At 38.9% G+C, this 26,601-nt stretch overlaps 1 protein-coding gene across 2 annotated transcripts; it reads left to right on the top strand.

Annotated features, from left to right (window-relative positions):
* The first annotated feature begins 3,353 nt into the window (after positions 1 to 3,353).
* On the top strand, positions 3,354 to 26,601 carry prune2 (prune homolog 2 with BCH domain). 2 transcript variants are annotated; one of them, XM_034203011.1, is made up of 12 exons: positions 3,354 to 3,430; positions 5,375 to 5,571; positions 9,193 to 9,259; positions 9,352 to 9,552; positions 11,740 to 11,910; positions 15,618 to 15,720; positions 21,382 to 21,513; positions 22,664 to 22,750; positions 24,208 to 24,306; positions 24,389 to 24,427; positions 24,709 to 24,798; positions 26,134 to 26,601. In XM_034203011.1, the coding sequence occupies exons 3-12, from the start codon at positions 9,205 to 9,207 to the stop codon at positions 26,162 to 26,164; spliced, it is 1,008 nt and encodes a 335-aa protein (XP_034058902.1). In that variant the 5' UTR covers positions 3,354 to 3,430; positions 5,375 to 5,571; positions 9,193 to 9,204; the 3' UTR covers positions 26,165 to 26,601. The 2 variants fall into 2 exon arrangements, with proteins under 2 accessions (XP_034058902.1, XP_034058901.1); XM_034203010.1 differs by having other exon boundaries at positions 3,357 to 3,430; positions 26,131 to 26,601.

The raw sequence follows: 26,601 nt of genomic DNA, 5'->3' as shown, positions 1-26,601 counted from the left end.
GAAATGTTTCATCAATTATTTTTAATCTAATTGTACTAACAACATTATTTTAGCCTCATGTTAAAATGAAAGACACACAGTGCTGAAATGTTGATTTTGAATTTATATTTCTGTGGTATGATGAAGCTCTGAGCTTTCTGGTTCAGCCCTAGTTAATTATCCTCCTGGGTTATTATATAAGAGTTTCTTTTATTCAGTTTGGGAGACACCCAATCCTTTATATCAAACTGGTTAGACAAATACTCGTCAACCCATCGGGACTAACAGGAAACCAAAGAAAAGCCGGGAACTAGACTGACTAGATCACATGTGTCAAACTCGAGGCCCGGGGGCCAAATCAGGCCCGTGGTGGATTTAATTTCGGCCCGCAGGATAATTTCTAATTACTATTAGATCTGGCCCGCCGGTATATTGCACGCACACCTTCACTCCATCCTGAGGGTCTCCTCCGCTCAGAGCCTGAGCCCAAACATTGATGACCTTGCACCCAAGATGAGATGCCAAGTATCTGAGCTAGCATCACAGAGCAGCACACTGAGTTTCAATGGATGCTTCCTTCTGCACTTTCTCTCAGGACAACAGGGCATGTTTGGTTTTCTCTTTGAGGGGAATAGTTTTGTTGAAGCTGTTGTTGGCCTGGGGGAAAATGTACTCATAAGAAATGACTCTGGAGAAGCTGCAGATAGAGCCATAAGAAATGAATGCAACTGATTATTTAATGTTGTTCTTATAGGCAATCATTGAAGCTTTGTTAGTTCCAGGTTTAATATGTGCAATAAGTTCATTTCAATAAGTTCTGCAATAAACATTGAACCAGTCCGGCCCTCCATTAGTACCCATTTTTTTATTTTGGCCCACTGTGTATTTGAGTTTGACCCCCCTGGACTAGATGGATGGATGGATGGATGGATGGATGGATAGATAGATGGATAGATGGATAGATAGATGGATAGATAGATGGATAGATGGATAGATAGATAGATGGATAGATGGATAGATAGATGGATAGATGGATAGATAGATGGATAGATAGATGGATAGATAGATAGATAGATGGATGGATAGATGGATAGATAGATGGATAGATGGATAGATAGATGGATAGATAGATGGATAGATGGATGGATAGATAGATGGATAGATAGATAGATAGATATAGATACTGTACTTTATTGATCCCAATTTGGGAAATGTTTGCGTCGCAGCAGCATATATTCAGCACTGTTCCTAATCTTATTTTGTCACTAATTAAAAAATGTTTAGATATTGAAACCATACAAGCTCTCATTCTACCTTCAAAGTCAACTTTATTGTCAATCTTTCAGTTTGTGTGTACAGACAGAGAGTTCAAAATACCGTTTCCCACAATCCCGAGGAATACAAATATATATAACAATATGTATATTCGCTCCTACCCTCACCCTTCTTCTTTTTTTTAAACAACTTTGACATATAGATATTAAAAGCACCCAAATAAGTGTTTTCATACTGGATTGTGAACCTTTTCTTATCTTTTTCTTTCGCTAACTTAAAGAAATATACAAACTGAAATCACCTGAATTTGTGTTTTTAAACTAAATTGGGCTTTGAAATGTACTTCAGTAAAAAGTACCCATAACTAGCAGCTGTTTTAAAGAGTACCTGACCTCCCTTTATATTAATAGAACAATAATGTCATTGTTAGCTAATGAATGTTTCCATGCTGAACAACGGCAACATGACAACGTTTCCATTGGTCCCTCTTCTTTAGAGAAGACCAGGAAATGATGGATACACGGATCGTGTTCAAATCAATAGGCACGCAATGACTCTAAAGAATAATGATCACGCACCAAACACACATTCAGACTAAAGGAACCAGCTGTTTGGAAAATGAGAGAAGTAGAAAGTACAGGTATTTGTGTTCAACATGTAAGAAGTAGAAAGTACAGGTATTTGAGTTCAACATGTAAGAAGTAGAAAGTACAGGTATTTGAGTTCAACATGTGAGAAGTAGAAAGTACAGGTATTTGAGTTCAACATGTAAGAAGTAGAAAGTACAGGTATTTGTGTTCAACATGTAAGAAGTAGAAAGTACAGGTATTTGGGTTCAACATGTAAGAAGTAGAAAGTACAGATATTTGAGGTCAACATGTAATAAGTAGAAAGTACAGGTATTTGAGTTCAACATGTGAGAAGTAGAAAGTACAGGTATTTGAGTTCAACATGTGAGAAGTAGAAAGTACAGGTATTTGAGTTCAACATGTGAGAAGTAGAAAGTACAGGTATTTGAGTTCAATGTGAGAAGTAGAAAGTACAGGTATTTGAGTTCAATGTGAGAAGTAGAAAGTACAGGTATTTGAGTTCAACATGTAAGAAGTAGAAAGTACAGGTATTTGAGTTCAACATGTGAGAAGTAGAAAGTACAGGTATTTGAGTTCAATGTGAGAAGTAGAAAGTACAGGTATTTGAGTTCAACATGTAAGAAGTAGAAAGTACAGGTATTTGTGTTCAACATGTAAGAAGTAGAAAGTACAGGTATTTGGGTTCAACATGTAATAAGTAGAAAGTACAGGTATTTGGGTTCAACATGTAATAAGTAGAAAGTACAGGTATTTGGGTTCAACATGTAATAAGTAGAAAGTACAGGTATTTGGGTTCAACATGTAATAAGTAGAAAGTACAGATATTTGGGTTCAACATGTAAGAAGTAGAAAGTACAGGTATTTGTGTTCAACATGTAAGAAGTAGAAAGTACAGGTATTTGTGTTCAACATGTAAGAAGTAGAAAGTACAGGTGTTTGTGTTCAACATGTAAGAAGTAGAAAGTACAGATATTTGGGTTCAACATGTAAGAAGTAGAAAGTACAGGTATTTGTGTTCAACATGTAAGAAGTAGAAAGTACAGGTATTTGTGTTCAACATGTGAGAAGTAGAAAGTACAGGTGTTTGTGTTCAACATGTAAGAAGTAGAAAGTACAGATATTTGGGTTCAACATGTAAGAAGTAGAAAGTACAGGTATTTGTGTTCAACATGTAAGAAGTAGAAAGTACAGGTATTTGAGTTCAACATGTAGAAAGTACAGGTATTTGGGTTCAACATGTAAGAAGTCAAAGTAAAAAGTCGTCAGAAAAATAAGTAGTGGAGTAAAGTACTGATACCAGAAACATGTACTTAAGTACATAACAAAGTATTTGTACTCCACTACTTCCACCCTCTGGTGTGTGGTGATGATATATGACAGCAGCTGCACTCATTAACCACAAAGCTGGGCGTGGTCACACTTTTTGGCTTGAAGCATTATCAACCTTTGTGCTAAACAACGGTGCGGTGTGCAAAGGTCTGTGAGGCTGCCGTCTGTCTTCCTGTCTTACCGTTGGGACTAAAGAGAGAAAGAGATATTCAGCTGAAGAGACAACGCCTGTTTCTGTGGAGGGAGAGTCTGAGTAGGTAATATTGATCTTATCTGCTTTTTCCGGAGTTAATGCAGAATATAAAGGACACATTTGAAGTTGCCTTAGCATTTTTGTTTGAGCGGTTTGATTATTTAAATAGACCCTGTTATGCTTTTTGGGGTTTTCCCTTTCCTGTAGGTTTATGTGCATGTAAATGGTCTGCAAAGGCTGAAATCCCACTATCAGGGACATATAGACATCACTACGTAACACTCAGGCTCCTATTGGCTAGCGCTCCAACACATTGTAGGTGATAGGCTAGGGCAGGACATCTATCAGCGGTTGACAAATCACAACAGAGCCGGCCAGCTAACCAATCAGAGCAGACTGGGCTCTGGTTTCAGACAGAGGGTGAAAAGAGGTGCTGCAAGTGAACATTAAAGCATGGAGACATGTCACAGTATACACTACATACTGATATACACCTGAACATCAGCAGGAGAGGACTCTTTAAAGTAGAGACACTACATACTGATATACACCTGAACATCAGCAGGAGAGGACTCTTTAAAGTAGAGACACTACATACTGATATACACCTGAACATCAGCAGGAGAGGACTCTTTAAAGTAGAGACACTACATACTGATATACACCTGAACATCAGCAGGAGAGGACTCTTTAAAGTAGATACACTACATACTGATATACACCTGAACATCAGCAGGAGAGGACTCTTTAAAGTAGATACACTACATACTGATATATACCTGAACATCAGCAGGAGAGGACTCTTTAAAGTAGAGACACTACATACTGATATACACCTGAACATCAGCAGGAGAGGACTCTTTAAAGTAGATACACTACATACTGATATATACCTGAACATCAGCAGGAGAGGACTCTTTAAAGTAGATACACTACATACTGATATACACCTGAACATCAGCAGGAGAGGACTCTTTAAAGTAGATACACTACATACTGATATATACCTGAACATCAGCAGGAGAGGACTCTTTAAAGTAGAGACACTACATACTGATATACACCTGAACATCAGCAGGAGAGGACTCTTTAAAGTAGATACACTACATACTGATATACACCTGAACATCAGCAGGAGAGGACTCTTTAAAGTAGAGACACTACATACTGATATACACCTGAACATCAGCAGGAGAGGACTCTTTAAAGTAGAGACACTACATACTGATATACACCTGAACATCAGCAGGAGAGGACTCTTTAAGTAGATACACTACATACTGATATATACCTGAACATCAGCAGGAGAGGACTCTTTAAAGTAGAGACACTACATACTGATATACACCTGAACATCAGCAGGAGAGGACTCTTTAAAGTAGATACACTACATACTGATATAAATACACCCCTGAACATCAGCAGGAGAGGACTCTTTAAAGTAGAGACACTACATACTGATATACACCTGAACATCAGCAGGAGAGGACTCTTTAAAGTAGAGCCACTACATACTGATATACACCTGCACATCAGCAGGAGAGGACTCTTTAAAGTAGAGACACTACATACTGATATACACCTGAACATCAGCAGGAGAGGACTCTTTAAAGTAGAGACACTACATACTGATATACACCTGAACATCAGCAGGAGAGGACTCTTTAAAGTAGAGACACTACATACTGATATACACCTGAACATCAGCAGGAGAGGACTCTTTAAAGTAGAGACATACTGATTAAAGCATGTAAAGAGGCACCAAAAGCAAATATACAAGCATAATATGTCCTCTTGAATATTATACAAGCACAACAAATTGGCAATTTCTGATAGTTATTGTTTGTTTTTTTAAACCCTAAGGGCTAAAGCAATCTTGCAGCTGCTCAGTCAGGTTAATTATTACATGAATATAGCCCTGCTTTCCTCTCATGTAGTAATAAATCCAGTTTATCCAGACGCGGAAATGAATGACACAAACGCCACTCCTCCTATTTTTTCCATTCAGTTGCAGAAGCTGCTGAGCACGAGAGCTGTCAGAGCAGGTGATCGCCCTTATTTGGTAATGGCCCAGATCATGTGACCACAAAATGGTGGACGCTGTGAGCTGTTTGTAAACTGAGCATCTCTACGAGAGGCTGGGAGAAAAAGCAGGAAAGGCAGCACATCCATGCTCTGAGACACACCGGGACAGAGACTCCAGTGGTGAGTAGGGGTCTTTGTATTCCCTAGAGAGAAATAGAAAGATAAATATGTGTTTTATCTTTTCCTCACAGACAGGAAGAGAGGAGGAGGAGGAGGAGGAGGGAGGGGTTTCTGTGATGAGAAGCAGCATCCTCCATGGAGCTGATGCTGATTTTAGCTGTGTGTCATTGCTTATTATCTCTCTGTGTGTGTGTGTGTGTGTGTGTGTGTGTGTGTGTGTGTGTGTGTGTGTGTGTGTGTGTGTGTGTGTGTGTGGGTGTGTGTGTGTGTGTGTGTGTGTGTGTGTGTGTGTGTGTGTGTGTGTGGTGTGTGTGTGTGTGTGTGTGTGTCATTGCTTATTATCTGTGTGTGTGTGTGTGTGTGTGTGTGTGTGTGTGTGTGTGTGTGTGTGTGCTGTACATGTTTCTGTGTATCGTCAGCATTGTGTCATGTGTACCTGAGTCAGCCATTCAGCATTTTATTTTTCCTTTAATACGATGACATCTTCCTCGTTTCCGGCTCCAGGAGGAAGGAGGATGTTTCCTGAGCGAGCTCACGTGACTCACTGGGAGTTTGCATCATTGTATTTATTATTTTTATTTTATATATTATTTGTATATATATATATATATATGTATTTATTTTTTAATATATTTTTTAAATTATTATTATTATTATAAAAACATTATTTTATTATTATTTTATTTCTATTTATTATTATCTTTTTATATTTTATTTATTCTTATTTTTTAATATTTATATTTATTCTTATTTTTTTATATTTATTCTTATTTTTTATATTTATATTTATTTTTTTATATTTATTCTTATTTTTTAATTATTATTATTCTTTTATTTTAAATGGAGAAACTGTCTGCACTGTACGTGTTTCTGTGGATCGTCAGCATCATGTCATCCTCTCAGCCATTCGGCATTTTATTCCCCACCCTCTAACACAGTCACTTCTTCCTCGTTTCCTTCCCTGCGAACGAGGATGCTTCCTTCCACTCGAACGAGAGCCACGTGACTCGCTGTGAATTTGCATCAATCTGTGTTCAGGCGAGAGGGCTCTCTCTTCCTATTTGAATCAGCAGAGAGGAGGGGGAATGTGCTTTTCATGATGTAACAATCCCCGAACACCCCTCCCCCTGCAGTCTGAATGGGAGGGTTGTTCACAGGAAGCTGACCTTTAACCTCGATATCTTCCTCACTCTTTTCTCTCCTCTTGTTCTCATTCTGATGACTGAGGAGTCAGGGAAACAAATATGAGCATTGATCACGTTAAATCAATATATCATTTCTTAAAGGGGACCTATCGTGCAAAATGCACTTTGTGATGTATTTTATACATAAACATGTGTCCCCGGTGCGTCGGGGAAATAAAACCCTCTCTTTTCCTCCGTACCCAAATCTTTTTAAAACGGGGCTACAACGAGCGGATACAGATTTGCTGCCGATCTGACGTCAAATCGGCGGCGGACCCACAGAGAGTTGCCATCAGAAACAATGCCTGACGTGTTTTGGACGTAATCTCGTTTTTGTTCACATTAGCAAGCCTCGCTAACACTCAGAGCTAACCTGTACTGGAGAGCACATGTGTTTGAAAAGTAGGAGATAAAAAAAGAACTCACCTTGTGATAAACCCCAAGAGAAAAAGCATTTGAGCTCCATACTGTTTCAGAAATAATCCTTGATGTGGTTTAGAACAGGATGGCGTTTTATCACAGCAGAATTTAACTTTATCTCCGGTAGAATTCTGATCAGGCATTTACGGAAGGGGCCACATTAAAACAATTTTTGGGAGGATTTGAAAAAAAAATGTTTTTTTTTTTGTTCTGAGAAAAAAGCCAGAATTCTGACTTTAATCTCAGAAGTCAGATTTCTGAAAAAATAAATAATCATGTGGCCCTAATCCACTTCCGTAGGCATTAGCTCTGCCTCCTCCTTTTTTTTTTTTCAAGCTAAGGACTCAAAATCCACGTTTCTCTAACAGGACTGGAATAGAGGGATATGAGGGATTTTTTAAATGCATGATCTGTTTGTATTTTAAGCAAAACACATCATAGACATGTTTGTATATATTTGTATATATCTGAGACCCATAATATATGCCTTACAATAGCAATAACCCGGTGCACTTTAAGACATGAAGGGGGGCTTCTTCTACTCATTATTTGTGTAGCTTGAGTTTTTGAGGCTGATATTAATTTCTGATTAAGAAGATTAGGGCTATATCCGAATATTCGTTCGTTGGAGAACTATTCGGGTTTCAATTTCGTTATTCGGGGTTTTTTTTCTTTCGTTTTTTATTTTTTTATTTATTGAAATCTCCAATATTAACGTAAGAGCTTGTACCTCTACGGGGGGTGCTAACACTTAACCATAAACGTTATTGTTTACTTTCTCTGTCTTTATATGTAGATAGATAGATATTACGTTGTTTCCATAGCTCTTCTAACTCTCCTTCAAAATAAAAGCATGTCCATACGAAATAGGAAGCCAAGCCAAATTACACTTAAGACACGTGAAACTTAAGCTCGCTCCATTGCGGAGATATTCCCGCGAGAGTGCGGAAAACTTGTGAAAAAAAAATGTGAAATTTTACCAATATACTCACGGACCACTAGGGGGCGCTCACGGAAGCAACGAAAGTAACACACACAATGCAATATCCTTTTCAATTTCAAAGAACACACATTGGGTTATATACATTAACAAATAACTACAACAATACTGTAGAATAACACAAATAATGCCGCGAATACACCGAAATACACGTGTCGAAGCGGTTCACTGCTGATTACTGCGCACCCCCTCCCCCCGCGCGGAACGAATATTCGCTGCTGATTACTACCGAATATCCGGAGCCCGAAAAATGGTATTCGGGACAGTCCCTACTTTCAACATACAACACAAATATGACGCTGATAAGGATCTCTTAGAGTTGTTCACATGGCTAATGAAAACAGGGAGCCATGCATAATGATGTACGCTAACACAATGCTCATTAAATTCAGCCCGAATGTTCCTACTTTCTGCTCCTATAGGTGAACCGTCGTTGTTACTGTTCTGCGAGTTTTGTGATCTGTGTTTCCTAAAGCTATTCTTTTAGCGTTTATGCACAAACTCTGCAAGAGGCGGCATATGCAATCTACTGCTGCTTCTGCAACAAAATAATTTCCCAAATTGGGATCAATAAAGTATATTTATCCATCTATCCCCATTGATATTCCGAATCCATGTCCTAAGAACAGTCTTAAAACCTGAATATTATCACACTTGTCTCATCAGAAAAGGCTGCAGTACATTTGGAAAAAAGCCCTATTGGGTAATATCCAAATTAAATGTGTTTTTTACGTAAAACAAAAAAACATACCCCGTTTCAAAATCTGATTATTGTCATAATTGGTATAACTATGGAATACTAGTCTTTTTAAATGACCTCAAACCTAGTTAGGCACAAATGTATTTGTGGTTCTCTGCTCTCTGATACTAAGAAAAGTATTTAAAAAGTGGTGGAGGAAGTATTCAGATCAGAGAAGTACAATGACAAGTGATTCAGTGTTAAAATATGAGTTACTAATTAATTATTATCAGTGGATGAAATCTCCAGTAAAATAACTTTAAATAACTTTCTCCTAGGTCCTCCTGGAGATGGACCCGTCATCAGAGAGCAAGATGAACTCTGAGGGGGGCGAAGGACGACCAGGTGAGGCGCTCCGATCCAAAATGAAATGTTTGGTTTTTGATTTCTAACCAAGTGACTCTTTTTTGATGCTGTTGTTGTGTGTTTGTTTGCAGTCCCTCCCACCTCCCTCACCCTGCAGGGTGGTCCCTCTCAGAGGAAGAAGCTATCGGCCCCTCGTATCAGTCTGTCTCTGGACCAGAGCGAGGACGACCTGGGGGAGACGCCCGACGACCTGGACATCAACGTGGACGACCTGGACACCCCGGACGAGGGCGATTACCTCGACTACACCGACCATGAGATGGACTGGGAAGGTGGGTCGAAAAAACAACACATTCTTGATCCTGCAGGAGGCATAAAGGTCAACATGTAGAAAAGAAAGTATAGAATATAAAACGATAAGACTCCATGTTCTGGATTTGTGAGCTAGTCTCTAACTTTTGCAATGTAAACGAATCAATCAATTCATCTTTATTTATATAGCTTTCCTCACACGCATGGTAACACAAAGGGCTTCACATTTAAAAAACAAACAAAAAATACTACCCCAATTTGAGTTCATAGACAGAGCAACACATATCTTTGTGATTAATAAAAACAATTAATACTAACACTAGCCAATTAACAAAGGACTGAATAAAATAATAATAACTACAATTCAATTAAAGGTCTCCTATCATGCAAAATGCACTTTGTGATGTATTTTATCAACATGTCCCCCCGGTGTGTCGGGGAACTCACTCAGCGTCAGGAAACAAAACCCTCTCTCTTTTCCTCCGTACCCAAATCTCTAAAAACGGGGAACAACGGAGCTGATCCAGATTTGTGTTCGATATGACGTAATATCTGAAATGTGGACCCACGGGCCAATCAGAAACGTTGCTATCAGAAACAATGCCCGACTGTTTTGGACGTAATATGGTCTGTGTTTACATTAGCATCGCTAACACTCAGAGCTAACCTGTACTGGAGAGCATGTGTGTGAAGAAGCAGGAAGCAAAAAGGAACTCACCTTGTGGTATAACCGGCAAGAGAGAAAGCCTTTGAGCTCCAAACTGTTTCAGAGAGAATCCTTGATAATCCATGATATGGCGTTTCATCACGGCAGCATTTAGTTTAGACGGTAGCTGCCGGGTCCCGCATGAGCTCAGACCCCTCCTCTTTAAAGCTTTATACCCAAATCAGCACTTTTGAAACAGGAAGTGAAATAGAGGGATATGAGGCATGGCTAGAATGATCTGTTTGGTGTTTGGAGCAAAACACTTCATAGACATGTTTTTTATATATTTTTATATATCTGAGACCTCTGCTATTGCCTAAAAATAGCATGATAGGTGACCTTTAAAAGCCAAACTAATAAGGGGGGTCCGGAGTTGGCTTTTTAAAACTGCGAAAATTCTCTGAGAAATATGTGTGTTGCTGTTTTTAAATTTGTTTGTTTTTAAATCCCTGCAACATTATAATAAGTGTTATCATATGTAATGTTACAGTGCTCCAGACCAACAGGGTTTACTATAGCCGCTTTCACACCAAGTACTTTGCCGTACTTAGTGCCCCGGCACTTAGTACCCCCATGGAACTAAGTACAGATCACGTTCACTGGGGGAGGATTAGGCAAATGAAGCCGCTGACGTCACTTCTTCTTCTTCTGCTTTGGGTTTACTGGCAGGCCGCAAACCACTTCACGGTGTATACTGCCACCCGGAGTCCCCGACCGGAAGTCCCCGGAGTTGGGGACTGGCTTCAGTAGAAGCTGCTGGGACTCCCAGCAGCTTCTACTGGAGCCTTCCGAGTAAATTGTCAGAACTGCGACACCTCCTCATCTCCACCGCTCCCATGTTTTATTTTGTGTTGTCATAAGTTAGTCTCTCTGCGCTGGGCTAATGCTAATAATGCTAATGCCAGCAAATGCAATGGCGGCTTCACTTTTTTACGGGGCGTGGTTTGCAATTCGCCCAGCAAATAGAAATTGGTACTTTTTTCTCCCCAGGAAAGTCCCACGTCTCTAGCAGGCACTAAAAATGCGGGGTAAAAGTACACTAAGTACTCTTTTTGGTGTGGACGCAAAATAAGGGGTACTAACGGAACTAAACGGGAAAAGTACTCCGGTGTGAACGCGCCTTATGATTTTAAGGGTCTTTTCTTCTTTAATAAGTCAAAATGTCTTCATAAGAAAAAGAGAACAGAATCAGAATCAGGTTTATCACCAGGTAGGTTGACACATACGAGGAATTTGACTTGATGTCGTGGTGCATACATAAAAGTAAAACAATAATTTAAAACAGATAGAGAACTATTTTAAGAAAACTATAATAACATTAAAAAATAATAACAAATATAGTCAAATATAGCAGTATATGGAATAAAATATGTGCAGTAATTATAAAAAACAGATATCGTATACTTTGTGTACATTAATGTAATGAACATGTATCACATTTAGCTGCTTCACACCACTGATGTTGCCCCAGTACCTCTAACTCAGTATTTGCTCCCATCAGACCCTAACCCAGCCTCCAGGCCCAGTGAGCCGTCCTATTCCATCCCGACGTACAGCGCAGAGGAGGAGCGTCAGGACGGGAAGCTGTGGAGGACCGTGGTCATCGGGGAGCAGGAGCACCGCATCAACATGAAGGTCATCGAGCCCTACATGAGGGTCATCTCACACGGAGGTGACTATTACTGGATGTTTATCACTATTACAGAAGGGAATAGGTTTGAATGTATACGCAGTACTAACTAAGACAGTGTTATTCTCACTGTTAAGGTAAAGGGTGGTTTTCGTATCGTATCATGTGGCTTAGAAAACGTATTTTAACCTCTCTAGATCTTCCTTAGCAACGGTCATTATAGTGCTTAACAGCGGTCTCTACTGCTGCCATATTGACCTCTGAAATGTCCCAATTGACCAATCAGAATCGAGCATTACATTAAGCCATGTAATAATAAATGTATTTAAATACCACTTTTCTAAGCGCTGCTCTAACCTTTTCACAAAAAGAACAACATAAATCAAATGAAATGCAATGAAACAAAAATTATATAATTCATAAAAACTTATATAGATACAAAAAATGTAATTAAACAAAATGTAAAATGCTAAGTTGATCAAATTGGTAATTCAATTATAAATAAAAATGTTGCTTTCCCAGGGCTGTACATATCCTACCAATAGCATCAATATTCTTTTATTAAAAGAACACTTTTAAAAGAGGTACATATTTTAGATTGTATGGAAAGCATGATAACACATTTCCTAATTGAAATGTTATTAATGCAGAAAATGTGCTTATTTTTTTACTTCAGTGCATTTTCCGTCTTGATTTCCTCAAACTCAAACTGCTGCAGCATCATGATATCCTCTTATAATTACTTCTGATAATTAACTGTTACTTTTGTTTAGTATAGATAAATGCTGTGGTGTTTGTCTCTCGTATCTTATCTTTAGAAAGGGAACTGTTCTCGATCAGAATGGACCAAAAACTAAAGAAATCATATTTGTTACGCACTCATGATCTATTTAATCAGATTTGCTGCCTCAAAGGAACAAAAGCAAACAACCAATTTGATTGAAAGCATTGAGAACTGACAGCCTCTTTTCAGCTGCTTCAAAACGGGGATTTTATAGTTCGAGCTGAGTAAACATCTCTTGTTTACAGCAGGCCTGGCTATCTGATTCCGGAAGTGAAAGCGTATCACAGATGTTGTAGATTATCTCCTGTCTGCTGTGTCACAATCAGCTCATTGTTTTCGAGCTGGCTCCGGACACTTCCCGGCTAACGAGATGTCAGAACGATGTCTCACTCTGGAGATGTTCATCTTACCCTGGATGCCGGCCAACTTGAAAGACAAAGAGGAAATACAGGCTGAAATACAGGCTGAACTGCAGCCAGCTGACGAGATTACATCCTCCATCACACAGGGAATTTACCACTAACTAAACACAGTGTACACTTCTGCATTCCTCTGCACTTTAGTACGATGGCTTATTTAAATGGCTGTTTTACTATTTTATTTAAAGGTGGTTCTGCTGTCCAAATAAACTCTATAAGCGTATATAGAAAAGTGAGGAATTAAAGGGGCCCCATTCTGCTGTTTTTCAGGTGTATATCAGTATGTAGTGTCTCTACTTTAAAGAGTCCTCTCCTGCTGATGTTCAGGTGTATAACAGTATGTAGTGTCTCTACTTTAAAGAGTCCTCTCCTGCTGATGTTCAGGTGTATATCAGTATGTAGTGTCTCTACTTTAAAGAGTCCTCTCCTGCTGATGTTCAGGTGTATATCAGTATGTAGTGTCTCTACTTTAAAGAGTCCTCTCCTGCTGATGTTCAGGTGTATATCAGTATGTAGTGTCTCTACTTTAAAGAGTCCTCTCCTGCTGATGTTCAGGTGTATATCAGTATGTAGTGTCTCTACTTTAAAGAGTCCTCTCCTGCTGATGTTCAGGTGTATATCAGTATGTAGTGTCTCTACTTTAAAGAGTCCTCTGATGTTCAGGTGTACATCAGTATGTAGTGTCTCTACTTTAAAGAGTCCTCTCCTGCTGATGTTCAGGTGTATATCAGTATGTAGTGTCTCTACTTTAAAGAGTCCTCTCCTGCTGATGTTCAGGTGTATATCAGTATGTAGTGTCTCCACTTTAAAGAGTCCTCTCCTGCTGATGTTCAGGTGTATATCAGTATGTAGTGTCTCCACTTTAAAGAGTCCTCTCCTGCTGATGTTCAGGTGTATATCAGTATGTAGTGTCTCCACTTTAAAGAGTCCTCTCCTGCTGATGTTCAGGTGTATATCAGTATGTAGTGTCTCTACTTTAAAGAGTCCTCTCCTGCTGATGTTCAGGTGTATACCAGTATGTAGTGTCTCTACTTTAAAGAGTCCTCTCCTGCTGATGTTCAGGTGTATATCAGTATGTAGTGTCTCTACTTTAAAGAGTCCTCTCCTGCTGATGTTCAGGTGTATATCAGTATGTAGTGTCTCTACTTTAAAGAGTCCTCTCCTGCTGATGTTCAGGTGTATATCAGTATGTAGTGTCTCTACTTTAAAGAGTCCTCTCCTGCTGATGTTCAGGTGTATATCAGTATGTAGTGTCTCTACTTTAAAGAGTCCTCTGATGTTCAGGTGTACATCAGTATGTAGTGTCTCTACTTTAAAGAGTCCTCTCCTGCTGATGTTCAGGTGTATATCAGTATGTAGTGTCTCTACTTTAAAGAGTCCTCTCCCGCTGATGTTCAGGTGTATATCAGTATGTAGTGTCTCTACTTTAAAGAGTCCTCTCCTGCTGATGTTCAGGTGTATATCAGTATGTAGTGTCTCTACTTTAAAGAGTCCTCTCCTGCTGATGTTCAGGTGTATATCAGTATGTAGTGTCTCTACTTTAAAGAGTCCTCTCCTGCTGATGTTCAGGTGTATATCAGTATGTAGTGTCTCTACTTTAAAGAGTCCTCTGATGTTCAGGTGTACATCAGTATGTAGTGTCTCTACTTTAAAGAGTCCTCTCCTGCTGATGTTCAGGTGTATATCAGTATGTAGTGTCTCTACTTTAAAGAGTCCTCTCCCGCTGATGTTCAGGTGTATATCAGTATGTAGTGTCTCTACTTTAAAGAGTCCTCTCCTGCTGATGTTCAGGTGTATATCAGTTTGTAGTGTCTTGCCTTTAAAGAGTCCTCTCCTGCTGATGTTCAGGTGTATATCAGTATGTAGTGTCTCTACTTTAAAGAGTCCTCTCCTGCTGATGTTCAGGTGTATATCAGTATGTAGTGTCTCTACTTTAAAGAGTCCTCTCCTGCTGATGTTCAGGTGTATATCAGTATTTGTGGAGTGGAGAAATGCAGTTGCTTGGTTGAGGGACATATGGCGTCACTTGTCGGTTCAAGTATAAAAATAATGTAACAGTTCTCTCCATGAACAAAATGGAAACACTAGGGCTACAACTAATGAGGGTTATCAACCAATTCATCTATAAATGTGAAGAATACTCCCATAAGAACAGTTTTACCTTATCCATTGATTTTGGAAATGTGACTCCTCACTCTAGCAGGTTGCAAACTGTTCCTCTACTGTTGCTCTGAGCTTGAATCAAACACCAAGCAGAGACGTCTGTCCCTGAACATATCTCTGTTCTCTGTCCTTCAGATAAAAGACCTTCTGTCTGAGTGACTCAACGTCTGCTAACGAAAGGGTTTGAGGATAAAAGGAAATCACATTTATCTGAAAACTAGAGAAAGGAACCGAGACAAAAGAGGCGCAGATTGGCAGATAAATGGAGGCAATAATGGAGAAATCAAAGTGTGAAAACTATGCTAATTAGGGTTAAGCTCTCACCAACATGGTAGCGAGGTCAAGTTAACATTTCTCTTTTATTTTTGTGTGTTTTTATCAAGGTTACTATAGCAACGGGGTGAACGCCATCATCGTGTTCGCTGCCTGTTTCCTGCCAGACAGCGACCGAGAGGAATACCATGAAATAATGGAGAACCTCTTCCTGTGAGTAACACACACACACACACACACACACACACACACACACACACACACACACACACACACACACACACACACACATACACACACACGGTCTTCATCCTGCTGAGGAACACGTTAAAATTAAGATACCACACACACACACACATACACACACACACACACACACACACACACACACACACACACATACACACACATGTTAATTAAGAAATATAATAATATAAGAATTGATTTGATTTATTATTATATATCAAACAATTTTTTTATTTAATCTAAATGTTATTGTATTATTATTTATTATTTATTTTTAATTTTGTGTTACTAACACACAAGATCTTATGTTTATATACAATTTATTTTAACCTATTAATGTAATATAATTTCTTTGTATTTCATGTTATTTCATATTATATTATACTTTATTAATGAGCCCAATATGTCCTCTTAAATGGTTCAATCAGCCAACGTCGCTCTGTGTAAAGGACAACCCTCCAGATAAAGTGGTTAAATTGAATGGTGTCTCGTGGAGCCCCCCCATGTTGACGTCTTCACTGAGGTTCTGGCAGCGTGTTGTTTCATGCTTGGACAGTGAGATTCCCACAGGCTGCTCTGAGAGAGATACTGAGAAAACTGGCATATGTGAGTTTTTGGACAGGAATGAAAGGAGGTAAAGCTCAGTGTCGGCATTTTCTGACGCCAGATGGCTCCGGGTCCTGAATCCTGAGAGGTGATGGTTTACAGCGGGAGATGATCACCAAACAGAGTGGATCAGCAGTGTTGGACTGTAAGACAATGGATCCCAAAGAGAGGAGAGCCCAAAGTCACTGAAGTTACTCAAAAGTACACACATCCTTTCCTCAAGTAAAAGTAAAGAGGCTTTGAAATGTACTTCAGTAAAAAGTACCCATAACTAGCAGCTGTTTTAAAGAGTACCTGACCTCCCTTTATATTAATAGAACAATAATGTCATTGTTAGCTAATGAATGTTTCCATGCTGAACAACGGCAACATGACAACGTTTCCATTGGTCCCTCTTCTTTAGAGAAGACCAGGAAATGATGGATACACGGATCGTGTTCAAATCAATAGGCACGCAATGACTCTAAAGAATAATGATCACGCATCAAACACACATTCAGACTAAAGGAACCAGCTGTTTGGAAAATGAGAGAAGTAGAAAGTACAGGTATTTGAGTTCAACATGTAAGAAGTAGAAAGTACAGGTATTTGAGTTCAACATGTAAGAAGTAGAAAGTACAGGTATTTGTGTTCAACATGTAAGAAGAATGAAAGTACAGGTATTTGGGTTCAACATGTAAGAAGTAGAAAGTACAGGTATTTGAGTTCAACATGTAAGAAGTAGAAAGTACAGGTATTTGTGTTCAACATGTAAGAAGTAGAAAGTACAGGTATTTGGGTTCAACATGTAAGAAGTAGAAAGTACAGGTATTTGTGTTCAACATGTAAGAAGTAGAAAGTACAGGTATTTTGGTTCAACATGTAAGAAGTAGAAAGTACAGGTATTTGGGTTCAACATGTAAGAAGTAGAAAGTACAGGTATTTGTGTTCAACATGTAAGAAGTAGAAAGTACAGGTATTTGAGTTTAACATGTAAGAAGTAGAAAGTACAGGTATTTGAGTTCAACATGTAGAAGTAGAAAGTACAGGTATTTGAGTTCACATCTAAGAAGTAGAAAGTACAGGTATTGAGTTCAACATGTAAGAAGTAGAAAGTACAGGTATTTGTGTTCAACATGTAAGAAGTAGAAAGTACAGGTATTTGAGTTCAACATGTAGAAAGTAGAAAGTACAGGTATTTGTGTTCAACATGTAAGAAGTAGAAAGTACAGGTATTTGAGTTTAACATGTAAGAAGTAGAAAGTACAGGTATTTGTGTTCAACATGTAAGAAGTAGAAAGTACAGGTATTTGTGTTCAACATGTAAGAAGTAGAAAGTACAGGTATTTGAGTTCAACATGTAAGAAGTAGAAAGTACAGGTATTTGAGTTCAACATGTAAGAAGTAGAAAGTACAGGTATTTGTGTTCAACATGTAAGAAGTAGAAAGTACAGGTATTTGGGTTCAACATGTAAGAAGTAGAAAGTACAGGTATTTGGGTTCAACATGTGAGAAGTAGAAAGTACAGGTATTTGTGTTCAACATGTGAGAAGTAGAAAGTAGAGGTATTTGGGTTCAACATGTAAGAAGTAGAAAGTACAGGTATTTGAGTTCAACATGTAAGAAGTAGAAAGTACAGGTATTTGTGTTCAACATGTAAGAAGTAGAAAGTACAGGTATTTGGGTTCAACATGTAAGAAGTAGAAAGTACAGGTATTTGGGTTCAACATGTAAGAAGTAGAAAGTACAGGTATTTGTGTTCAACATGTGAGAAGTAGAAAGTAGAGGTATTTGAGTTCAACATGTAAGAAGTAGAAAGTACAGGTATTTGAGTTCAACATGTAAGAAGTAGAAAATACAGGTATTTGAGTTCAACATGTAAGAAGTAGAAAGTACAGGTATTTGTGTTCAACATGTAAGAAGTAGAAAGTACAGGTATTTGTGTTCAACATGTAAGAAGTAGAAAGTACAGGTATTTGAGTTCAACATGTAAGAAGTACAAAGTACAGGTATTTGGGTTCAACATGTAAGAAGTAGAAAGTACAGGTATTTGGGTTCAACATGTAAGAAGTAGAAAGTACAGGTATTTGAGTTCAACATGTAAGAAGTAGAAAGTACAGGTATTTGGGTTCAACATGTAAGAAGTAGAAAGTACAGGTATTTGTGTTCAACATGTAAGAAGTAGAAAGTACAGGTATTTGAGTTCAACATGTAAGAAGTAGAAAGTACAGGTATTTGTGTTCAACATGTAAGAAGTAGAAAGTACAGGTATTTGAGTTCAACATGTAAGAAGTAGAAAGTACAGGTATTTGTTGTTCAACATGTGAGGAGTAGAAGTACAGGTATTTGTGTTCAAAATGTAAGAAGTAGAAAGTACAGGTATTTGAGTTCAACATGTAAGAAGTAGAAAGTACAGGTATTTGTGTTCAACATGTAAGAAGTAGAAAGTACAGGTATTTGAGTTCAACATGTGAGAAGTAGAAAGTACAGGTATTTGTGTTCAACATGTGAGGAGTAGAAAGTACAGGTATTTGTGTTCAAAATGTAAGAAGTAGAAAGTACAGGTATTTGAGTTCAACATGTAAGAAGTAGAAAGTACAGGTATTTGTGTTCAACATGTAAGAAGTAGAAAGTACAGGTATTTGTGTTCAACATGTAAGAAGTAGAAAGTACAGGTATTTGAGTTCAACATGTAAGAAGTAGAAAGTACAGGTATTTGTGTTCAACATGTAAGAAGTAGAAAGTACAGGTATTTGAGTTCAACATGTGAGAAGTAGAAAGTACAGGTATTTGAGTTCAACATGTGAGAAGTAGAAAGTACAGGTATTTGAGTTCAACATGTAAGAAGTCAAAGTAAAAAGTCATCAGGAAAATAAGTAGTGTAGTAAAGTACTGATACCAGAAAGATGTACTTAAGTACAGTAACGAAGTATTTGTTCTCCACTACTTCCCACCTCTGCCGAGAGGAGAGAGAAAAGTTCTTCAAAGGACGTGAGAAAGTTCCCCGCTGACTGAGAAATGAGAAAGATAACATGTTTTCGTCTTCTTTGAATCACAGTATTGCATTTTATAAAGGTAGAAGTCTGATTGAGCTGCTGAGATGGAGGCAGGAGGAAAGAAGAAAGGAGCAATTCAAAGTGGAAGTGCTCAGCCGTGAAGCAGCATATTCACCAAAAGGAGACATCACTTAAAATGCTATATACGTCTCCTCTCTCCTGGTATTGTTGGCATTCAGAGCATGGTTTATGCATTTCTCGCTCTTGCATTTCACCGTTTTTGACATCCATATTCTTTCATGCCCCGGCCACAGGAGGACGAAAACGGTCGTTTGCGTTACTGTTCTGTGTCATATAGACCGTTCGGCCACACGAGGATGACCGAATACGGCACTAAACGACTGCGGAAACGATAACGGGTCCCAAGGTGGATAGAACGGCATACGCAACGCTCTGGGGGGTCAAACGGCTCCGTGTGTACGCCCTATACGATCATTTTCTGATAATGATGAGGCAATAGCCCCGCCTCTCCCCACCTCTGCTGCTCACCCCCGCGTCAAAGTAAACTGCACACTGAATTCAGATTATTTATCTTTCTCTCGATATGGACATAAACGCGAGTGAAGTCTAATCTGACAGGACGGAGACACCTCTCAAACTACCTAAACTAGTTATGAATATGTTTATTTTTACTGTTGGCCGGGTCACTTATTACTGGATCAGCTGCTGCATGAGACAGACACTGGCGCTGTCCGAAGAGAGGGAGGAAAAAGAGAGGCTCCGTGTATTTTATTATTATAATATATAGATTCGTTATTCATTTGTTTCAAAGCTCAATAAATAACAAAGAAGACCTTTGACCGGCACTTTTATAATTTTGTCGGAAGATTTAAACTTTAATTACACGTTGACTGGCGAAAAACTCTGCCCGGTTCCCTCGGCCCCCACCGCGGAGAATAAACAGAAGGGCAACCATGACAACCATGCTTCTTCGCTGCTTCTGTGGAGGAAGTTACAGCGCCACGTACAGGCTCCTGCATGTACTGCAGCTTCTCCAGCGGTTGGAGCTAAACGGAGCTGTCTCGTGTGGACAGACACTATCCGGTGAATATTGCGTGTGGACGGAAGCTTTTTTGCGTTTGCGTTTGCGTTAATCCTATGCGTTTAGCCGTTTTCGTCCTCGTGTGGCCGGGGCATCAGTTGGTAATTGGATAAATGCTAATTGGTACACATGTATCGAACAGAGGTGTAGGATGGTTTTAGCATTTTGCATCAGGATCAGAAGAGCTTTTTATTCGTCACACTCAGGCGAAATGTACTTTGTTAAGGAAAAAGTGAAGAGCCAAGAATAGCAATAATATTCATTAAGAGTTATGCATTAAATATTAAAGATAAAAATACACAAATACAATTTACAAAAGTACACACTCAGGTGGACAACAAAAAGTACCATTAAGAATATTTAAATATCTGCAAAAGCAATATACATAAATGTTTAGTCTTACATTTCCAGAGTCAAATACCAGTCGATTCTTAAGCTTTGCTAGTCGTGTGGCTCTGGGGATAGACATGTCGATCTCTTAGTTTTCCACCACACATTTCTCAAAAACTATCGATTGTATTGGCATGACATTGTCTACAGACATTCATGGTCTCCAGAGGATGAATTTGACCAGCTTCAGTGATCCTCTGACTCTTCCCTTTTCTACCAAATGACTTTAACATTTGTGGTTTTCAATGGAATTTCTCACCAACTATTTTTCATACCTCTTCCTAGAGGTTAACATCAAGGTTATCCAGCATTTGAGTTTATGAGTGTGTGTGTGTGTGTGTGTGTGTGTGTGTGTGTGGTGTGTGGTGTGTGTGTGTGTGTGGTGTGTGTGGTGTGTGTGTGTGTGTGTGTGTGTGTGTGTGTGTGTGTGTGTGTGTGTGTGGTGTGTGTGTGTGTGTGTGTGTGTGTGTGTGTGTGTGTGGTGTGTGTGTGTGTGGTGTGTGTGTGTGTGTGTGTGTGTGTGTGGTGTGTGTGTGTGTGTGTGTGTGCGTGCAGCTATGTGATAAGCACACTGGAGCTCATGGTGGCCGAGGACTACGTGATCGTGTATCTGAACGGAGCGACGCCTCACAGGAGGATGCCCGGCCTCGGCTGGCTAAAGAAATGCTACCAGATGATCGACAGGAGGTAAACCACCTAATTATGGGATAGTAGTGATAACATGTTAGAAAAATCTCCCCGGCTTGAGCTTCAATCTCAGGATCCATGTATCTGTGATCCTCTCCAGAATGGAAGTAGTCATCACATACAGAGCATCAAGTAGTTCCTGAACAGTGTCCTTCACATGCTGATATCCAAGAGAGGGAGTTACACAGTCACAAGATGGAGGAATGCCGGTTCTTCTCTGTAATCATACATCCTGTCATCAACAAAACACTGAGTTTTTTCTCAAAATTCTGACTTTCTCTCAAAATTCTGACTTTTTTTCTCAAAATTCTGACTTTGTTGTGAAATTCAACTTTTTTTTTTAACTTTTTCCTCAAAATGATGTATTTTTCTCACAATTATGTCTTTTTTCTCAAAATGATTTTTTTTGACTTTCTCTCAAAAATCTGTCGTTTTTCCTCAAAATCTCAAAATTCTGATTTCACTCAAAATTATGTATTTTTTTCTCAAATTCAATTTTTTGGGACTTTTTCCTCAAAATTCTAACTTTCTCTCAAAATTATGTCTTTTTTTTCAAATTTGGACTTTTTTCTCAAAATCATTTTTTTTTAACTTTTTCTCAAAATCATTTTTTTTTTCTTTCTTTCAAAATTATGCCTTTTTTTCTCAAAATCTCAAAATGCTGTTTTTCTCAAAATCTCAAAATTCTGACTTTTTTCTCAAAATCTCAAAATTCTGTCGTTTTTCTCAAAATCCTGACTTTTTACTCGAAATCTCAAACAGTGTCCTTCACATGCTGATATCCAAGAGAGGGAGTCACACAGTCACAAGATGGAGGAGTAGAAAGCAGTATTCAATGTTTACTTCAGATTAGCTCCACGTCAGAAATGAGCATGCTTGATGTCTCTCTCCATAGAGGCTGAATCATCATGTTAATCACATAGCTATCATATGCCTCAAACAGTCCTGATGCTCTTCTAGGTAATCACACATCCTGTCATGTTCACAGCTACAGTTGGGATACCTTTGTCATCATGTTACTCTCATATTGGGACAGTACATTCAGGATTTCTCCAACATATCAGTATCTGGACTTGTGATGATTGGTATCCTCCTAAATGAAGTTGAAAGTGCAACATGGATACCTTATGATGTTCTGTGTTGTGTTCAGGCTCAAGAAGAATTTGAAATCCTTCATTATTCTCCACCCGTCGTGGTTCATCAGGACAATACTGGCCGTCACCAAGCCCTTCATCAGGTACAAAATCAGACCTTTTTTACATTTAAGGATTCACATTTCACTCCACGGAAATATCCCAACAATGATTTGACGGATTGCCATGAAGAATGTGTACAGACACTCATCGCTACCAGAGGATGAAATTCAACCTATTCCTATCAGCTTCTCCTCTGGCGTCCTCATTTAGTTTATTAGTGAATGTCTGTCGTGATGAATTTAAATAACTTTGCTGATCCTGTAACTTTTCCACTAATACCATCCCCTAGTGAACATTTTAATTTGACCATACGTTGGTTTATTTACAGCATAAGAGCTCAAACCCTTAATTGGTCTCAAATTGTCTTGTGGAAAAAGTAATTAGTTTTCCTAACTCATTCTGTATAATGTTTTATTGTGTTCTATAGAAACGTAATAGAAAGAGGGTGTTCTACTCATGTGCAAGGCCTTGTTCAACATGCTGCTGGAGCCAAACAATTCCCCAATTAGGGATCAATACATTACATCTGATCTAACTATGACAAACATCACCCTGATTAGTTAAATCACATAAACAATCAAGTTGATGCTTGCAGAACAAATGACATTCAACTTCAACTGTTCATTGTTTAGTGCTTATTAGCTTAAATTACAACGCCATGGTAACAATGAAACCTGTTCAACCTCAGCGTTTTAGTAGCATGCTAACGTTAGCCATTAGCTTAGTATAGCTTGTATTGATTCACATTTAAACAACTTAGGTTTCACTTTTGTGAGAAAAACGAGTTCCTCTGAAGCCGGATCATTTACCCTGTGTGTGTGTGTGTGTGTGTGTGTGTGTGTGTGTGTGTGTGTGTGTGTGTGTGTGTGTGTGTGTGTGTGGTGTGTGTGTGTGTGTGTGTGTGTGTGTGTGTGTGTGTGTGTGTGTGGTGTGTTGTGTGTGTGTGTGTGTGTGTGTGTGTGTGTGTGTGTGTGTGTGTGTGTGTGTGTGTGTGCTTGTTGTGTGTCTTGTGTGTGTGTGCCTGTGTGTGTGCCTGTGTGTCTTTGTGTGTGTGTGCCTGTGTGTGTGCCTGTGTGTCTTTGTGTGTGTCTCTGTGTGTGTCTCTGTGTGTGTGTGTGTGTGTGTGTCTCCTCTGTGTGTGTGTGTGTGTGTGTGTGTGTGTGTGTGTGTGTGTGTGTCTTTGTGTGTGTGCATGCGTGTATGCGTGTATGTGTGTCTCTGTGTGTGTCTCTGTGTATGTGTGTGTCTCTGTGTGTGTGTCTGTGTGTGTGTGTGTGTGGTGTGTGTGTGTGTGTGTGTGTGTGTGTGTGTGTGTGTGCCTGTGTGTCTTTGTGTGTGTCTTTGTGTGTGTGCATGCGTGTATGCGTGTATGTGTGTCTCTGTGTGTGTCTCTGTGTATGTGTGTGTCTCTGTGTGTGTGTCTGTGTGTGTGTGTGTGTGTGTGTGTGTGTGTGTGTGTGTGTGTGTGTGTGTGTGTGGTGTGTGTGGTGTGTCTCAGCACTAAGTTCAGCAGTAAGATTAAGTACGTGAACAGTTTGGACGAGCTGCAGGAAACCATCCCCATGGACAGCATCCAGATCCCAGAATGCATCATTACGTGAGTCTCCGCACCTCCGAGCACCTCCGAGTCCCATTAAAGGACTTTTTATTCATCCTTTCATTTGACCTTTCACCTCCAGAGTCGACAAGGAGCTGAAGGAAGCAGCGGAGAACTCAAAGTAAGACTCTCATTACCTCGGAGCTCATTTATCAGCCGACTCACTCTCAGATCACTCCTGCTGGATCTGGACCAATTGGATTAGCGATTAGCCCACGGTCGCAATTAAGGACGAAGAAGAGATGCTAAATGCACTGGCTTCATCTCGTTCATCACTACTGTAGAATAAAGGATCGATCGCCATGATTAATTGTGCATCACATCCTAATTTGCATGACTTCAAATAAACACAACAATAAATCCTGCTCTAACAACCTCTCTGTTTCTTTTTCTTTTTTTAAGGAGGAATAGTTTTCTGATGGGATTGGAGTCAACAACAACAACAACAAAAACAACAACAGCAGCAGCAGTAGGAGGAAGAGGCAGAACAGAGTAAGTCCTTTTAGATGTATAATAGTCTTTAAAATATCGTTTGAAAGGTTATTTTTGGGCTCCTTTTTTAGTCAAACTTCCTCTAATTGTCTAAAATATATTTTTTAAAACTGTTTTTTTAAGAATGTAATCTTAATTCCTCCTTCAAATGTTGGGATTTTATGTTTTTCTTCTTGCTGACAAGATGCCGAAATCCAGATGATAGAATAAGGAAGCTTACAGTAAACGTTATATTATAGTATGTTGACATAAAGTATGAAAAAAGACCGTATTGTATGTGGGAAAATATGGAAGAATTGAAACTTTAGTGTGTTGAAAAATATGCAAAAAGTCATGTTATTTCATATTGAAAAAAATTGATATCTATATTATAGTAAATCAAAAACAATGAAAAAGTCCTAGGGTGTTTCTCAATGTCAAGGACGCTTCCTTAGTAGGACATGTCCCTGTGAGTCAGGTCCTTCAGAAGCGAGGCAAGAATCCTTCCTAGCCTCGGAAAACAAAGAATGGTGGAACAGGCTAACAGGTGTGCGTCATATGCGAGGCCCCGCCTTAAATGGAGCTCGATTTCCGTCAAAGATTTTGAAATTGCAAAGCATTGTGGGGATTTTAAGACCACAGAGGATACACATGTGCAACCTCGAAATTTCCCGCAACAAAGGACGCTGGCCTCGGTAGAATTCCAAGCATGCTGGACATTGGAACAGTCCTTCGGCGGGACTCGATGACGTAGCATCCTTGAAATAGTGGCTCTGGAGCAGCCTTCCTCGACATTGAGAAACACCCCTAGTATAGATTGTCGAAAAATAAGCAAGAAAAGTCATGTTAAAGTACTTCGAAAACGTAAAAAATTGGGTATAGCATGTCGAAATATATGGAAAAAATAGATGGTATAATCAGTCAGTGTGTAAAAGATACATTTTAAAAGTCGATATAGTGTGTACAAAATTAGGAAAAAACTGAAAGTATACTATGTTAAAATTATGCAAAATAAGTCATTTATGAAAAATTCAAAATATGAAAAAGTCAAAGTATACTGTGTCAAAAAAATAGATAAAGCCATGGTATAGTTAAGTATATCAAAAAAAATTAAGAATTCGGTATAGCATGTCAAAAAAGTATATTATGAAAAGTCATAGTGTCAAAACAAATTGATACATTCAGAGCATAGTATGTTAAAAATATTTTAAAAAAAACATAGCTCATAATGTCCACAAATATGTGAAAAAAATCATAGGATGGTATATTGGAAAAATATTTTAAAAAACAGTGACACCCGACACCCGTACATAAACATAATAATAATAATATCTCTGTTTCTTCTGTTTCCAGCAGACCAGGCGCAGCGGGGGCCAGCAGCTCTTAAACCCACACGGGTCTTCAATGTTCAAAGTTGTATTGTACGGGTAAAGCTGGAAATCAGAGGCCTGTAAAACTAGTGTGTGTGTGTGTGTGTGCGTGTGTGTGTGCGTGTGTGTGTCAGTGTTTGTCAATTAGACACTGGAGTTGAATATGAAAACACAACTTGTTAAAACTCAAGAGTTAGATCTGGTTCTCTGTGGAGCGTCAGAGTCAGAGCTACAGCTCGTGGTTCACGGTAGGATAAGAAATAAGAAATGCAATTACACACCGGACAATGCACTGCGCAAATCCATTTGTAGAGTCTAGTGTTGTAGTCGTGTGCATGAGAAGCAGTGAAGCAATACTATCACCCTTTACTGGTCACTCAGTATTTCAGATTTGAAAAAAGCCACTTGTGTGTTTGCAATCCACAATAAAAGCACAAGGTGAAGCCAAAAATAC

The sequence above is a fragment of the Gymnodraco acuticeps genome, unplaced genomic scaffold (assembly GCF_902827175.1).
Source record: "Gymnodraco acuticeps unplaced genomic scaffold, fGymAcu1.1, whole genome shotgun sequence".
Lineage (NCBI taxonomy): Eukaryota > Metazoa > Chordata > Actinopteri > Perciformes > Bathydraconidae > Gymnodraco > Gymnodraco acuticeps.
Note: the sequence above shows the minus strand (reverse complement) of the source record. Positions and strands in the feature narration are given on the sequence as shown.

Bases quoted from the DNA above. Each gene is read 5' to 3' on its own strand.
- prune2 (XM_034203010.1), top strand. From the start codon at position 9,205: ATGGACCCGTCATCAGAGAGCAAGATGAACTCTGAGGGGGGCGAAGGA. The intron at 21,514-22,663 runs GTAAACCACCTA...TGTTGTGTTCAG, and splicing joins TACCAGATGATCGACAGGAG to GCTCAAGAAGAATTTGAAAT. The intron at 24,307-24,388 runs GTGAGTCTCCGC...TTTCACCTCCAG, and splicing joins ATCCCAGAATGCATCATTAC to AGTCGACAAGGAGCTGAAGG.